Source organism: Orycteropus afer, unplaced genomic scaffold (assembly GCF_000298275.1).
Source record: "Orycteropus afer afer isolate SDZICR_OR568_19922 unplaced genomic scaffold, OryAfe1.0 scaffold00266, whole genome shotgun sequence".
NCBI classification, from domain to species: Eukaryota; Metazoa; Chordata; class Mammalia; order Tubulidentata; family Orycteropodidae; genus Orycteropus; species Orycteropus afer.
In genome coordinates, this window is record NW_006921853.1 from 2,747,144 (window position 1) to 2,761,935 (window position 14,792).

At 57.3% G+C, this 14,792-nt stretch overlaps 2 protein-coding genes across 2 annotated transcripts in view; both read right to left on the reverse strand.

Annotated features, from left to right (window-relative positions):
- Positions 1–2,970, reverse strand: part of ATP2A1 (ATPase sarcoplasmic/endoplasmic reticulum Ca2+ transporting 1) — a 16,643-nt gene extending 13,673 nt beyond the window's left edge. The window contains exons 1-4 of the mRNA XM_007950173.2: positions 2,853–2,970; positions 2,492–2,509; positions 2,000–2,082; positions 438–542 (exon numbers count right to left, since the gene is read on the reverse strand). Of these exons, the coding sequence (XP_007948364.1) occupies positions 438–542; positions 2,000–2,082; positions 2,492–2,509; positions 2,853–2,970 (324 nt within the window). The remainder of the gene's footprint in view (positions 1–437; positions 543–1,999; positions 2,083–2,491; positions 2,510–2,852) is intronic.
- Positions 2,971–8,241: 5,271 nt separating this feature from the next.
- On the reverse strand, positions 8,242–13,765 carry SH2B1 (SH2B adaptor protein 1). The gene is made up of 8 exons (XM_007950177.1): positions 12,827–13,765; positions 12,436–12,537; positions 12,055–12,146; positions 11,775–11,950; positions 10,042–10,245; positions 9,615–9,826; positions 9,325–9,496; positions 8,242–8,603 (listed from the first exon to the last, which is right to left on the reverse strand). The coding sequence occupies exons 1-8, from the start codon at positions 13,763–13,765 to the stop codon at positions 8,242–8,244; spliced, it is 2,259 nt and encodes a 752-aa protein (XP_007948368.1).
- Positions 13,766–14,792: the final 1,027 nt, after the last annotated feature.

Genomic DNA, 14,792 nt, shown 5'->3' on the forward strand with positions numbered 1-14,792 from the left:
GATTGCCCCATCTTCCTTCCGAGGAGTGGCTGGTGGGTTTGAACCGCCAGCCTTCTGGTTAGCAGTCAAGTGCCTGAGCCACTATGCTACCAGAGATTAATTTTCTACTATATACCAGGCACAGTGCTGGGCCTTGCGCACTTACTAGCTTTTTAAATTTCACCACAACTCTGAAGGACAGGATTGGCTCATTTTATGGGTAAGGAAATAAGGCTCAGAGAGCTCAAGGAAGTTGCCAGAGTCATGCAGTCAACAAGCACAGTGGGAACCTCCACCTCCCACCTCTTCCCAATACCGTCCTATTTCCAAACTGAGCAAGGAAGAGCCGTGGGCAAAGCAAGTCACACGAAGTGATGGATGATGGGGAGATTGGTGGGAAGGGCTAGTCTCCCATGCAGTGTCAGGATGGGAAGGGGAGAGGAGGGGTCAAAGCTAACCTGCCAAACCCCCACGATGGCATTGGCAATGAGGATCAGGAGGATGACAAAGGGTTCAACAAAGGCAGTGATGGTTTCTTCACCTTCCTCAAACCAGGCCAGCACCTGGGGAACATGGGAACAGGTAAGAAAGCTCCACAAAGGGGTAAAGAAAGGAAATGGAGGGATTCCTAAGGCTGCAGAGAGCTGAGACTATGAGCAAGAGCTAATGAGGCAGGGCATCGTGGGGTATGGCCGCCTGGCATCTGCCTGAGGTTCTATGCACCTTAGTGGCTCATACTTAAGCACGCAGAGCCACCAGCGTTACTCAGTGAGGACGGGCGGGCACAGACATGCATAGTTCAGGATTAAGCAGAGATGCTTCCAGGTTCCCCTGACTAAGTTGTTGTTGGCTTATAAATGAAGCTCAAGGGACACCCCAGCAACCACCCCCACCTCCACATCCCTCCAGCTACAGCCAAAACCCAGAGGAAAAACCCTGCGGTCCTCCCAGGCACCAGGCCCACCCACAGCCCTCCCCCAAAGCCCAAGGCAGGGTAGCTCCAATTTCACAAGAGGGAGCAGGAGGGGAAGGATAGGGTTACGGGGCCTCCTGTACACACCCTACCCCAGCTGTTGCCACTGCCAGGCAACAGTCACAGGCAAATGTCAAGGAGCAAATCTGAGAGGGGAGAAGGGAGGCCCTGCCAGCTACTGCTCTGGGGGCTCTACTTAGGAGACCAGAGGGCAGGGGGACTTTTTAATTTTTTTTTTTTTTTTGCCTCCAGAGCCTTGTTTTCCAGCAGGACTAAGATGTTAAGGAAAAGACCCCAAAATGCAAGATGGCCGGCTGCGGATGGGTGCTGAGGAGCACACTGGAGGGGCTTGTGGAAACTGTTGGGTAAGTCTCCAGGGCAGGTAAGGTGCAAGAGCCTTGAGGATGTGAGGAGGCGGGGAGAGCGCAGAAAGGGTAAGCCAGGCCAGGGAGGTAGGAAAGGGTTTCCTGGGAATTCTAGCCTTGAAGGGCCAGCGTGGGGGACAAGGCCCTGGGAAGGGAGGGTCTGGGCCTTGCGGCCACATTTGGAGTCACCCTCCCACCACTGGCTCTTTCCCGCGTCTATGAGGAGTCTTTTACTTGACCAATCAGTGTCAGGAGGGCGGAGCGGGGCGCCAAGATGCTCCGGGATTGGTGGAGCGGAGCGCGGGCCCCAGAGCATGCCGGGAGTAGTAGTTTCTGAGCCCGGGAGCCGCGGCTGGGATTGCGTCTGAACCTTGGGGGAGACGGGCACTTAGAGGGGTAACCCGAGCCATCCAAGCCCTTGAGGCTGCGGAGGTGGTTTAGCTTCAGTATTCTGACTGAGAATACCCTTAAAGCTTAAAATAAAACCTGCCTTCAGGGTGTGGGGGAGGGTAGAGGGGGATGAGAACTAGCGTCCCCCGCCCCTCCCCAGTCTGTTAAATAGGATGCTGAGAGCTTGGACTAGAGGACATGATGATTCGAGCCCCCTGACCTCGGCCGCAAGCGGACTCTCCAATCCCTGCAACTCACCCCAGCCAACCCCGAGATGCCCTTGCACACTTACAAAAGATATGCAGGCGGCCAGAAGAAGGATCCGCACTAGGAGGTCTTCAAACTGCTCTATCACCAACTCCCACAGGGACTTTCCTGGAGGGGCAGGCAAAGGGAGAGGCCCCCGGGGCTAAGGTCAACAGGATGAACGTCTGGGACTCGAGGTGCAGGCTGGGCTCCAGGGGCTGAGAGTGCCCTGGGTTTGGGCCTGGAGCCCGGAGGTTCTGGGTTGATGGGCAGGCAGGCGGCTGGAGAGAAGGCCGCTGGGAGCTGCCAGGAGTCCCAAAACGGGCTCCTTAAAGTGGTGGGCATTTGTTCAAGGGTTGGATACCTCAGACAGAAAGTGACTGGAAACATCAGCCTCCTCCCCTCCTCCCTCCGCCAGACTCTAACCTTGAGAGAAGGATATTTGTCCAAGGAGTGGGTAAGGAGGAGGCAAGATGTGAGTGGGACACAGAGGAGAAGGAGGGTCACTTAAGAGGGCTCAGAAAGTCCAATAACTTACCTTCCTCAGTGGGGAGCTCTGCCCAAAGAAAAAGAAGAAAAGGAGAGATTCACTTGAGGTTCAGTCCAGTGCCCCCCAACACTTAGGTCGTTGTGACAGAGAGAATCAGGCTACCGAAAGGGTAGCTGAGCTTCACCAAGGTCATCCTATAAAATTTCCCAAAACTCTGGGTCTCAGGGACCCTGTTTTCTCAGTATCCTCTTTCCTCCTGCAGCTATTGCTCCATGGCCCAGCTCATCCCTAAGATACCCTGGAGGGGAGAGGGGAGGCTCCAGTGTGTGTGTGTGTGTGTGTGTGTGTGTGTGCGCGCGCGCGTGCGCGTGCACGCATGGAGGGGTGGTGGTGCAGGAGGAACACTTACCATTGGGGCCATATTTCTCCAGGTGCCGCTTAACTTGGTCTGGGGTGAGGCCTGTGGTCTCACTCACCCCAAAATAGGCCAAACATTCCTCCGTAGTCTTGGAGTGTGCGGCCTCCATTGTGCTCCCTTCCTGGGGGCCAAGGGGCGGTGTGTTCCTTCTGGGGGGGTCTCACGCGTGGGGGGCCTTCCTCAGTGTGTCCACCTGCCTGTCTGTCTGGGTGTCTTGCTTTTTCTCTCCTGCCCCCCCCAGGTTTTTTCTTCCCTCTACAAAGCTCTGACCCCCGTCCCACTTGCAGCAGCCGGCCACCCCCCTAGCCCCCAGCTGGTCCTTATGAGGGAGTGGGGGGGCCAGGTTCCCCCTCCCCCAGACCGGCGATTGGCTGGCTGAAACTCCAACAGGAGGGGTTAGAAGAGAGGGATTTCTGCTGACAGAGGGGAACAGTGGGACTGCAGCCTGAGATGTCACTCACGAGAAAAGCTAAGGTGGCCCCAGCCCCAGGGAAGGGGGTGGGGAAAGACTTCACTCTGTCTTCTGCTTGCTGACCCCTCCCTCAATTGCCTCAGCTTCCTCGGTTGCACCCCCAACGCATTTCCCATCCCCAAGGCATCCCCAATTCTTCCCTTAGGCCCTTCCACTCTGGAGGCTTCACCTCTCACTCTCCTCACACACCCCTTCCCTCCTTGTCCGCCCTGAACCTGTTTCCACAGCCAGTCTCCTTCCTCAGTTAGTTTGTAGAAGGGGCAGCAGAGATACTCCAAGCCTTTCAGGCACCGAAGAGGGAGAAAAACATCTTTTGGGGGTCAGAGGAAGTGGCTGTAGAGGCACAAGGGGAAGTAGAGAAAGGGATAGGGTCAAGTGGACAGGGCAGAAGATGGTAACCCAACCCTAGGGAGGGGTTGCTGCAGCCATCAACAAGGGATTTAGTGTCCAGGCCCTGGTAAGCAAAGCCAGGACTGCCTGTCTCTCCCCCCAAACACTCCCCCCTCCCATCGCTTTAACCCAGCCTCTGGGAACACAGCTTTCAGGGCCCCCCATCTCTGACAGGGAATCCCCCCCCCCCCGGGAAAATGGGATACCCAGGCAGCTAGGTAACCCAAGAGGCTGCAGAATGTGCTGATGGCAGAGGGGGAGGGGTGAATGTTTCAGGATAGGGGTAGGGGTCCCCCAAGACATTCCCTGCTGATCTCTTAACCTAAGGGGTTGGTATGGCGGCCTTAGAGTCTATTCCAGCTCCGCTGGTATCGGGCTTATGAAGCATTATCCGGGAAGGGGCCTGGGAAGCTGGATGAATGAGAGGCTCCAAGGCAGGGCAAGGGCCAGGTGTAGGGGAAATAAGGACAAAACAGCCAGGGGCAGGAAAGGCAGAGGCAGAGCTGCAGGGCTGGGGGAAGTCCGAGGAGCAGTGGGGAAAGGGGCAGCGGAGAGCTGGCCTGCGGCAGCCGGGGTGCGGGAGCCGGCCCTGGGTGCAAAGCCGTAAGTTGTTGCTGGGCGGCTGGCCATGGCGTCAGCTTCCTCCGAGAAGCAGCTGCTCCAAGCCAACCCCCCACCCCTGCTACAGGGTGGTGGCATCTTTTGGTCACCACCAAGGCAGCTGCTGGGGGAGCAAAATGGAGGGTACCATGGGGTAAGAGCAGGGGGCAGGAAGGAGGGCAGAGAGAGGAGGTTCATGAAGAGTAATGGTGAGAAGGTTGGCGAGGGGACGGAGTCGGGAGACCCTGGGCTCAAGTCCTTCCTCTGCCTAGGCCTCAGTTTCCTGAGATGAACGGTGAGGAACAAGGGCCACTGAAAGGGTTCTTAAGGCTGCTTCTGGCTCTGAGTGGAGAAGGACCTCAGGGGCTAGTGGGGCAAAAAGGAAAGGAGAGCCCTCTGTTTTGGGAAGTGGAGGCGACTAGCTGGATGGAGTTTCAGGAGTTAGCCCCCAGACTCATCCCTTTGTCTGCCAGTATTTGGGGGAGGGGCCGCTTCCTGGGTGAGTTGAGGACACTGTGCTGTCCCTCCCTCTTCTTACAGCTCCAACAAACCCCTCCCCTGACCCAGAGTCCTGCTGTGACCTGGGGGGAGAGGAAGGAACTCCATGAGGTGTGAATGTTGGGGTGACATCAACAGGTGACATCACCTGACCCCACACTGCTCCATCTGCCCCAGCACCCACTTTCTCAGGCCAGAGTCAGGCTCAGCATCTGACAAGCCTTTAGCGCTGGCTGGCTTGTCCCTACCACCACCTGGATGAGTGACAGGGGCCACCGTCTTAAAGGAGCAGGAATGCCCAAACATGGAGAAAGGGGATAAGAAAGGAGAGATGGGCCGCTTCAAGGGAGTCCGGAGCATAAGTCTGAGGAAGGGAGGCTTTACAGGGCATTCCTGCCAACAGGGCCCTTTAAGGCTATTCATTTCTGCCCCCCCCCCCACTTCCCTGCCAGAAGGGGAAACTGAAGCCAGAGAGGGAAAGCCACCAGCCAGGAGCTGCAGAGGCATCGTCAGGGAGGCTGGGCGTGTGGACTGGGATGGCTGAGCAATGAGGTGCTCTCCAGGCCTTCCCACTGGGGGTCTCCAAGCCTAACACATCCAGCTTTGGAAGGTGTTCTTCCTCTCTCATCTGAGGGCTGATGCTGAAGCTGGGAGGGTGGTGGAGGCCTAGGTTCCAAAGGACATAGACACAGTCTGCACTCTGGGCCCATTTCTGACCACTTCTGAGCTTGGTTTAATTGATCATCTGTAGTCAGGCTTAAAGGGCCCCTCCAGCCAAGATACGCAAGCCTCTGGGGTATCCTGGGAAGGCCAGTCCCTGAAAGTTGGCAGGGCTGTGGCGGGGACGGACCGAGAGCACCAGTTGCTTCTAGCTTAGGAGAGGATCAGGTCTGGCCTACCCTGGGGGGCAAGGCTCACCCACCATCCCTCCTGAGAACACAGCACCCAGATCCCCAAACCACCCTCCCCGTTTCAAGGCCAGCTCTATCTCTAGTCTTCTGAGGCCAGCGTTTGGGGGAGCCCCAGAGATTAGATAAAACAGAGGGAGCCAGCAGCCTTCCTCCGCTAGCCCCCAGACTGGGTGGCCTATGAGCCCAGCTGTCTCCTGTCCATCTCCCGACAGGACGCAAGGCCCAGAATAGCAAGGTCATGAGCGTGGGTAGGGCCTCCTGGAGGTGGGGGCACAGACTGAGGGGCGTGAGGGAGTGTAGGTTCCTCTCGAGGGGCAGGATGCTAAGAGGCAGGGTTGGATGCGGGTGGAGAGGGGAGAGAGCCAAGCAGGAGAGGTGGGACCCTTCAGACCCTGGCCCCATCATGTTGGCACCTGCCAATGTCCCCACCCCACCCCACCCCACCGCTGAGCTGGGAAGCCCAGGGTTTTGACGCCTCTATGGGGGTCACAGCCATAGTTCAGTAAGAACAATTAAAGAGCAGAGCTTATATGTGTAACAGGGAGCAATGGAGGGGGGGTGTTGCAAACTCAGTGCCCACAGGGCAGGCACGTGGGTGAAGCGTGCTGGCGGAGATGCAGAGGACCCTACGTAGCTGGATCTCCTGATTTCAAGAGAAGCCACTTAGCCAAACTTTCATGTGAAATTAAAATGGAAACATTATTATTGTGGCCAAACAGATCATGTGGGTAGCTCCTGTGTAGATGAAAGCGTGTATTTTATAGATGAGGATGCTGAGGCCTGGAGTGGCTACTGGACCTAGTCACCCAGCAAGTGAGAGGTACAGCTCACACTGGAGGACAGTGCTGTCATCCATACTCCTGCTTCCCAGTCTGACTCCAAGAACGACAGTCAGCCTGCCCTGGGGCCCTCTGCACCCAGACTCTGAGGCTGCCTCGTTAAAACCCTCCCAACACTGGGAGAACAGGGTGGAATAAAACTCAAAATCATATGAAAAAGACCAGGTTTGCACCTCTGACAGAATCTGGTGAGACTCCTGAGCCTATGGCCACTAGTTACCCCTCAGGTCTGGAATTGAACTCACGCCTGCCTGTGGCTTCCAGGAACTCTGGTACCATAGTGCCTAAGGCACTTGACTGCTGACCAGAAGGCTGGCAGTTCAAACCCACCAGCCACTCCTTGGACAGAAGGTTGGGCAATCTACTTCTGTAGTGATACTGCCTCAGAAACCCAAGGAGAGGTCGCTATGAGTTGGGTCTGACTCGATGACATATAACAACCACCTGTAGCTTCCAGCCAAACAACAGAGAGGAGTATGGGGTGAACATTTACATCAGGTAGATAAGACTCCTTGGAACGCTCAATCATTGGAGAGCAGAAGAGCAATGTTTAAACAGGGAGACAGCTGGGTGTGTGGGGAGTCAGTGCCTGGAAGGGAAGGACACAGGGAAGAAGTAACTACAGAGAGGAGGTGAGAAGAGAGCTGTTTCACTGTGGGGAATTCCAGTCAACGTCATTAAACACAATGTGTATGAACTGCTGTATAGAAAATGAATTTGTTCTGTAAACTTTCACCCAAATCACACACACACAAAAGATTCCTGAAAAAAAAAACCCAAAAAACTCCTCCCAACAGTGCCACCATGCCCATCCCTGTTCCCTCCGTAGGGCAGGAAGTCTCAAGAACTGAGCGCGAGAAGAGAAGGGCCCTTGGAGATGGTCAATCCTGCTGTTTGTTCTCTCCCATTAAGGCACGTGGTGGCTGGAGACCCTGGGATACACTATACAGCCCTGAGCATAAGCAACGTGCCAGCAAACAGCACAGCGCCACCGGAAAGCAAAGGGCTGGATAGTGCCAGGGCTACTCAGCTCTGGAGCTCACAACATTGGGGGAGCAGCCTCCTGACCCCCCGTCCCAGTTCCCACTACAAACACTGGCCACAGCTTTCAGGACAGAACTGAGATCAACCCTTTATTTATGCTTCTCCATTTTGTTTAAAACAACAACAACAACATCTTTAATGTAACTGATGGCTCCTCCCCCTGCCCGGGGCTGCTGCTGTTGCTTCAGTCCCTGTGACTGACTCCCGCGCTCCACGGGGCTTCCCAAGGCTGTGTGACCGTTCAGAAGTAGATCGCCAGGCCTGACTTCTGGGTTCGAACTGCTAACCTTTTGGCTAGGAGTCAGGCGCTTAACCACTGGTGCCACTGGATGGTAGTTAAGGGGGGAAATGGCCCCCAGGGGTGGGGCTGACCATGAGAGTCTCTCAGGGAGGTAACGGAGCCCAAATCTCCTGCCCAGGGGAGGGGCCACCTGTAGTGTATGAACAGGGAGTTAACAGGCTCTTAGGCCTCTTCTTGTACCAACATATACGCCCTTGGCTGACAAGGTGCAGGAAGCATGTGGGGGGAAAGTGATTCCTACCTCTTTTCTGTGTCCCTATCCAGCCCCAAACGCAAAACTGAGGGCTGGAGAGTCAGAAGAGTGGGGACAGGGTGGGGCAGGGTGTCACACGAAGGAATACTGGTTATTAATGGCTCTGGGATGGCCCCCTTCTCCGTCGCCCCCTAGTGGTAACTGCTGGAGCTGCACCATCACGTTCCCACCAGATGCAGCGCTTCTCTGGGCCTCTGGGCCTGGTCCTACGGCCTCTTCCAGTTCAACCATGGGGACCAGCTCAACCACGGGGACCAGCTCTTCCTGGACCCCTCCACTGCCCGCTTTCTCTTTCTCTTTCCTCTCTTTGGCTGCTGGGGCTGTTGCTGCCGCCACTTCTGGCGCCCCCGACGCCTCTTCTGCCCCAGGATGTGGGGGATCTGTCCATGAAGGGGGATCAGAGGGCTGGGGTGGGTCACGGGAGGTGTTCGATTCTGGACAGGAAGGGGAAGAAGACAGACTGATTGTGGAGGGAGGCGAGCTCCTGTAGTGGCCTCCCCTTCACTCATCGCCCCAGGAGCCGTGTGCTATCTCCCCCACACCCCATCTCCTTAGCAACCCCCCTCCATGGGAGATGGATCATGGACGGTGGTGAGAGGAGGACCACACTTACACACAGTCACTCGCTCCGAAGGGCATGAGGGTGGAGGAGGCATCGGGGTGGCATCCGTCTGCCTCGCACACCCCCGCATGGCTCCCGGCCTGCTCCCGGCCTGGGGGGGGGCAACGGGGGGGCAGATGGGACATCGGGGCGGGGAAAAGGGAGAAATCAGACAGGGACATGAGACATCAGGGGAGGAGGGGGACGGGTCAGACTGAACAATCCTTGGGAAGAGCGGCCCAAGGCAAGGTTGTGACGAAGGGCAGACACGGCTGGGAGGGTGGGTCTAGGAGGCAGTCGGATGATGGAACGAGGAGTCCGATGGAGTCCGATGGAATGCGAATGTACCAGCCCAGCTCTCAACTCCCGCCCGCCCGGCTCCAGGCTCCGCGAGAAGCCCTCGGCCTCCCTGCACCCTACAGGAACCTCCTCTACCCTGCTCTCCCCTGGCAAAGCCTCTCCGCCTCACAGCCCCCCGCCCCAGCTTTCTGGCACACACACCTCACTTCTTGGGTGCACGGGCACCTCCTCCCCTGCAGACCTGCTCTGCTCACCCTGCTGCCGCTGGGAGGATACCACATAGCTGACAAGGACAACGTCACTGGAGCCTCCAGACTCCAGAGGGATGGGGTGCACCTGGAAATGCTCGAGCATATCGAAAATGGACTGGAACCACAGGTGCTGGACCCGGCACTGGCCCTCCTCGTTCAGCGACAGACGCAGGTGCTGAGGGCGGGATGACAAGGTGAAGCGGAGCCGAGGCCCGGCCAAGTGCAGAGCCGGTAGCACCCGCCCTCGACCCCCAGCTCTCTGCATGCAGCAGGGCCTCTGCCCCATCACTCACCTTGGCCTTGCCCTGGAAGTTGAAAGTGAGGACGTATTCACCCCGCCTCGTTTCACTCTGCCGTACCAGGAACACACCATGGGAGCCAGTACCTCCTGCCAGCACTAACTGGGCAGCCTTGAGTCGAGAGAGCGTCCCATGGAACCAAGGATATCCCGAGAGGGGCTGGTCCCCCTCACCCCCCTCCGGCTCCCCCTGGAACAGGAACGACCCTTCAGGAAGGAGAGAGGGAGGGAAACCGGGGGTCAGGGAAGCCTTCCCCATCGTGGGAGAACAAAGACCTTGCTCCCCACTCAAGGTGCCTCGTCCCCTCAAGTGACATGTCCCTTCTCCTGGGTCTGATCCCTCAGGACCCATCCATCGACAGGGGGTTCAAGAAGGCAGGCGACCAGGCTGGGAGGTGGACACACACTCACACCTCTGGTACCTGTGGCTGTTTCCGGAGTGTCCAGGGGAGGGTAAGGGGCTGAGAGGGGATGAACTGATCCTGGTGGGGGTCCCTCTTCAATGGGGATGCGGGGGGGCAGCTCTGGGGGGAGTAGCTCCATGGAGTCAAAATGGGAGGCGGCAATGGAGGCAGAACTGGGGGAGATGGATGCTGAGGGGCGGTCTGAGAGGCCCCCATACGCCCCTGGAAAATAAAAAGAGGGCAAAGTGGAGAAGTCAAAGACCTGGGAGGACTGGTCTACCTGCCCGTCTCTCTCTCCCCCAGCCACTCTCTCCAGCGGGCCCTGGGAGTGAGATGCCAAGATGCCAAGGACTCCTCCCGGAGGCCCTGTGCACTGCTGAGGCCTGCAGTTACTGCAGGGGTTCCAGAATCCAGATGTGCCTGTGTATTTTCTACCTCAATGGCTGAAATGACAGCTATTATGGCAAAGTTGTGGGGGGGGGGGCTCACTATCATTTTAACATTTAAAAGGGTCGTTTATTTGGCTTACGGGACAAAGTCACCAACTCAAAGAGGCATCAAAGATCCTTCTTCCATTAATGCCCCCAACCTAGCTCCCCTGGTTTTATCTCAGTTTACATATCCTCCACTTTAATCCAACATCCTACCCAATTTTCCCAAACAGCCCGGGCTTTCCTACCTCAGGCCTCTGCTCTCACCATCTGCCTCCCTTCAAGCTAAGTTCCTTTCTCTCGCCCTCCCATGGCCCCGTCTAGCCCACTTCCCCGTCCTCTTCCCCTGCAAGCTCCCAAGGTGCTTGCTGCCTGCGCTGCTCACAGGACACGAGTGCAGGCTCCTCCTCAGGAAATGCTTTTGACGGGGGATGTCTGTGCACGTGTGGACGGCCAGGAGCACATCTCAGGCACCTCCAGCTTCCCCACCCTGCCCAGTGCCAGGCCTGGACTAGGACTTTTGTGAATGTCCGTCGGGCAGCAAGCCTAAGCCTACATGAATGCTATACACCATCAGTGCCCAGAAGGCCTCAGAGTGGACTGAAGTGAGTGCGGAATCAGGATCAGGAAGTGGTACTGTAGCCCATCTCTGTAAGTGACACTCAGGTGGCCTTGATCAGCCACATTACCTCCCTGGGTCCCTGCGGCTTAAGAAACGAGGGGGTTCGAGCTGATGCCTTGTAAGGTCCATTCTGGGTCTGAGATGCTATGGTTCACTGTGAAGCTGAAGCCCAGAATGGAGGGGCAGTGGAAGCCACGTCAGGAAAGCTGAGTGGCACTAGCCAGGGAGGCCCATGCCTTTGTGTGTCTACACACCAGAATAGGATACATATGCATGTTTGGTTTGGCCAAATAGTAGAGAGAATCAAGAGGAATTTAGGCACCAACGTTAGCATGGAGATGCAGAGTCAGGACAAAACTGCAGCATTTACAACGTGTTCTAGAAGCATGGAGAAGAGAAACGTTATCTCCAGCCACAGTGGTGGGCTGTCAAGATACTTTCATGGCAAAGATGAAGACTGGGCATGGAAGGGTGGATAGGAATTTGCTGGGGGCCTGTGGGGTGTTGGTGACAGTGACAGTTCTCAAGACAAACAGTGGCATGAGAGTGCCTGGTGCGCATAAGAGCAGAGACAAGCATGGGCGGTGTGTGAGAGCAGGACTGGAGTGTACCGCAGAGGCTAGAGAAGGGTCAGGTCTGACAGCAGAGGGTCTTGCCAGGCAGGTTCTGAGGATCAGAACCTGAGGCTCCGTCCTTACCCTGAGACAGGCGGTCGTTGCTCTCGCTGGGACCCAGCGGCAGGTCCTGGCTGGGCAGGCTCTCTGAGTGGCTCAGGCAGGGCGGCTCCAGGCTGTCTGTGTTCTCCCTCATCAGGAAGGAGCTTCCAGGGACCAGAGGGAGGGTCATGGGGCGGGGACTGGTAGCAGGGCAGGGACTGCAGAGACAGGCAGAATGCTACCGGGAGGCCAGTGGCATGGAGAGGGGCACAAGGCTGCCCCCCACCTCCCAGGTCCCCTCGAGACCCATCAGGCCCCTCACCCTGGGCTCAGGCATTCTTGGAGGTCAGACACCCAGGCCTTCACGCGTAGAGCATCAGCTGTCTCGAGGATATACTCTGAGGGCCCTTCCACCTATGGGCCAAGAGCGGGGCAAGAGGAGGGCCTCAGCCAGGGCAGGGGCAGGGGCAGGGAGGAGGCCCACAGGCCACTTCCAGGTCCTGAGGCCCTAATCTCCCCAAGTAGGAACAAAAACCTCTTCCCTCTTTTTCATTCACCCAGAAAAGCTGCAGCCCCAAGGATACACTCTCAAGGAGCTTAACACACACGCACCTCCTTCCACCGAGGTCCTTTACTTAAATGTGCTGAGCACTTTCTCCTCAACACATACGCTCCAGGGGGGTGGGGAGCTCAGAGCTCCTACCTTAACCACAAACGTGTTCTCCCGGTCCGGCATCTCCAGGGCTGTGGTTGTCCGGACATCCGTGATGGTTGAGCAGGGAATGCTGAGTCGGGGCCGAGATGCCTAGGTTAGAACAAGACCCAGATTTCGGGTGTGCAATGGCCATCACTCCCTTCCACTCCCCGAGACTCAGGTTTCCTTCCACACCCTGGAGAAGTCAGGCAGAAACACTGCTTTTCTCAGTCCCATCCACAGCCACTAACCCAGAGCCAGGAACTAGCTTTAAAAACAGAAAGCAAGCAAAGCCAGGTGTGGGCCGGTAGACCAGCAGCTCACTGCGGGCCTGAGTAACGAACGCCTGTGGCCGCCCGGTCACTTGCTCCCAAGGCACCCACCCTGCTCCAGGCCTCACCTTGGGTGGTACAAAGAACTCCAGGCGACTTCCTCCTCCTCCTCCTCCTTCGCTTCGCAGCAGCAGGCGACACTTTTGCCACTGAGGTTGCCCTCCTCCCCCCGAGGTAGGCCCGGCTGCCCCGCCTCCCCGGCCCACTCCAGCTGGGTCGGGGGCTGCTTCTTCAGCCCCCATGAAACTCAGCACCTCTTCCCTCTGCACTATCCCTGCACCATCCTTCAAGGTGCCCCCTCCCCGACTTAGTCTCAGCCTCTCAAAACGGTGAGTCCATCTTTCCCCAGGGGACGTTCCGTCACTGGCCAGTCCCCTACCAACGGTCCCAGCACCCCCAGACGAATTAGAGTTGCTGTTTCCACCTAAGACTGGGGGGCCTGATGAGGTCTCCAGGGGCCCAGCCGGGGAGGGCGGGTCAACGGTTCCCCGCCACTGCAGGATGCCACGGACCGAGCCTCGCACGGAGCGGCCCATGGAGCGGAGGGAGAAGCGTTTCTTGAGCTTCGGCTTCGAAGAGGTCGCAGAAGACGACGAGACTGAGGAAGGCATGGGGCAGGCCAGGTCCTCAGATGATCGAGAAGGTCCCAGCACGGCCAGGGGCCCGCCCACCCTGCAGCTGTCAAGGGACAGGTCATGTGGTGGGAGCTCCACTCCAGGACTCAAGGGAGCAAGGATGGGCGGTGAGAGGGAGCCAGAGGCCCGGGCCACCTCAGCTTCAAAGTGCTGCAGGAAGAGCTCGGCAAACCGGCGGGAGAAGGCAGCCTCAGCCCCAGGCCCTGCATACTGGGGATGGGAGGCCAGGTAGAGGCGGAAACGGCGGGCAAAATCCAGGGCAGCAGCCCGAGCGTGGGACTCGCAGAACTCCCGCCAACTCGGGGGAGGGGGTGGCGGCACCGGGGGCGGGGAGGGGGAAGCCCCATCCTCCTGGGAAGGGGCACCATTCATGATGGTCCCCAGGAGGTAGAGAGGGGGAGCCTATGGGGAGGGGCAGCAAAGAGGGAAGTGGCCGGAAGACACGGGGTGAGCGGCAGCAGCTGCAGAAGGAAGAGAGAGGCACATACAGTCACTGCTGGGGTGGGACCAGGGGGCCCGGCTGAGCCAGAACCTCCTTGCTCTGGTTTAGACTCCTCAGAGGGCACTGGGGAAGACAATTAACCTGTCTCCTCTTCCTTCCCAGACCCTCACACCCAAGTCCCAGTAAACCAGCTCCCCAATTCTAGCCTGCCTACACCTATCCAGCTGCCTTTTCAACCCACTTTCTCTGGCTTTGGTTTCAGGTGTCACGGAAGGCTCAAAGTCCCTTCCTCCAAAAAGGACGTGTTTTCAGATCACCCCCCCCCCCTGCTCTTTCAGCATTTATTACACGCTTCCCATTGCCTTACCTTGTATAAAGTTTTAATAACCTTACAAAAAATGAAAAGGGAGCCCTGAGGATGCAGTGGGTAAGCCTGGCTGCTAATCAAAAGGTCAGTGGTTCGAACCTACCAGTCGCTCTGCAGAAGAGACCTGGTGATCTGTTCCCATAAAGATTACAGCCTAGGACACCCTACAGGGAAGCTCTTCTCTGTCCTACAGGGTCGCTAGGAGTCAGAATCAAGTTGGTGGCACACAACCACATTACAGATGAGGAAACTGAAGCTAAGAAAAGCTTCAGAATTCCTAGTCTACTGTCTTTCCCACGCCGTAGTCCTCGTCCCCAGGGACTGACTGCCCTAGCTCAGGGGCCCCGGAGGGGAGCTAGGCCTACCCTTAAGCTCTGAGAAAGGAGGTTACTCATTAGGTAGGATATCTGAACAAAAGACTCAAACACCATCTGTCCTGAAAGCTGACCCCAGAGCCCAGAGCCCAAGCGCTGTGTCAAAGAGCCTTGGAATGGTCACAGCCTACCTCTTTGGTGTCCCTTCAGTCTGGGGCAGAGGCAGCAGCACGTGGAGAAGAGACTGTAGGCTGAGCTGGGGCAAGTCTCTGCTGG

What these genes read in the sequence shown, in the direction of transcription:
- SH2B1 (XM_007950177.1), bottom strand. Translation starts at nt 13,765, where the DNA reads ATGAATGGTGCCCCTTCCCAGGAGGATGGGGCTTCCCCCTCCCCGCCC. An exon ending in AGAACACGTTTGTGGTTAAG is followed by an intron (nt 12,147 to 12,435) that starts GTAGGAGCTCTG and finishes CTTGGCCCATAG; the next exon opens with GTGGAAGGGCCCTCAGAGTA. An exon ending in ATCCTCCCAGCGGCAGCAGG is followed by an intron (nt 8,604 to 9,324) that starts GTGAGCAGAGCA and finishes CTTCCTGTCCAG; the next exon opens with AATCGAACACCTCCCGTGAC.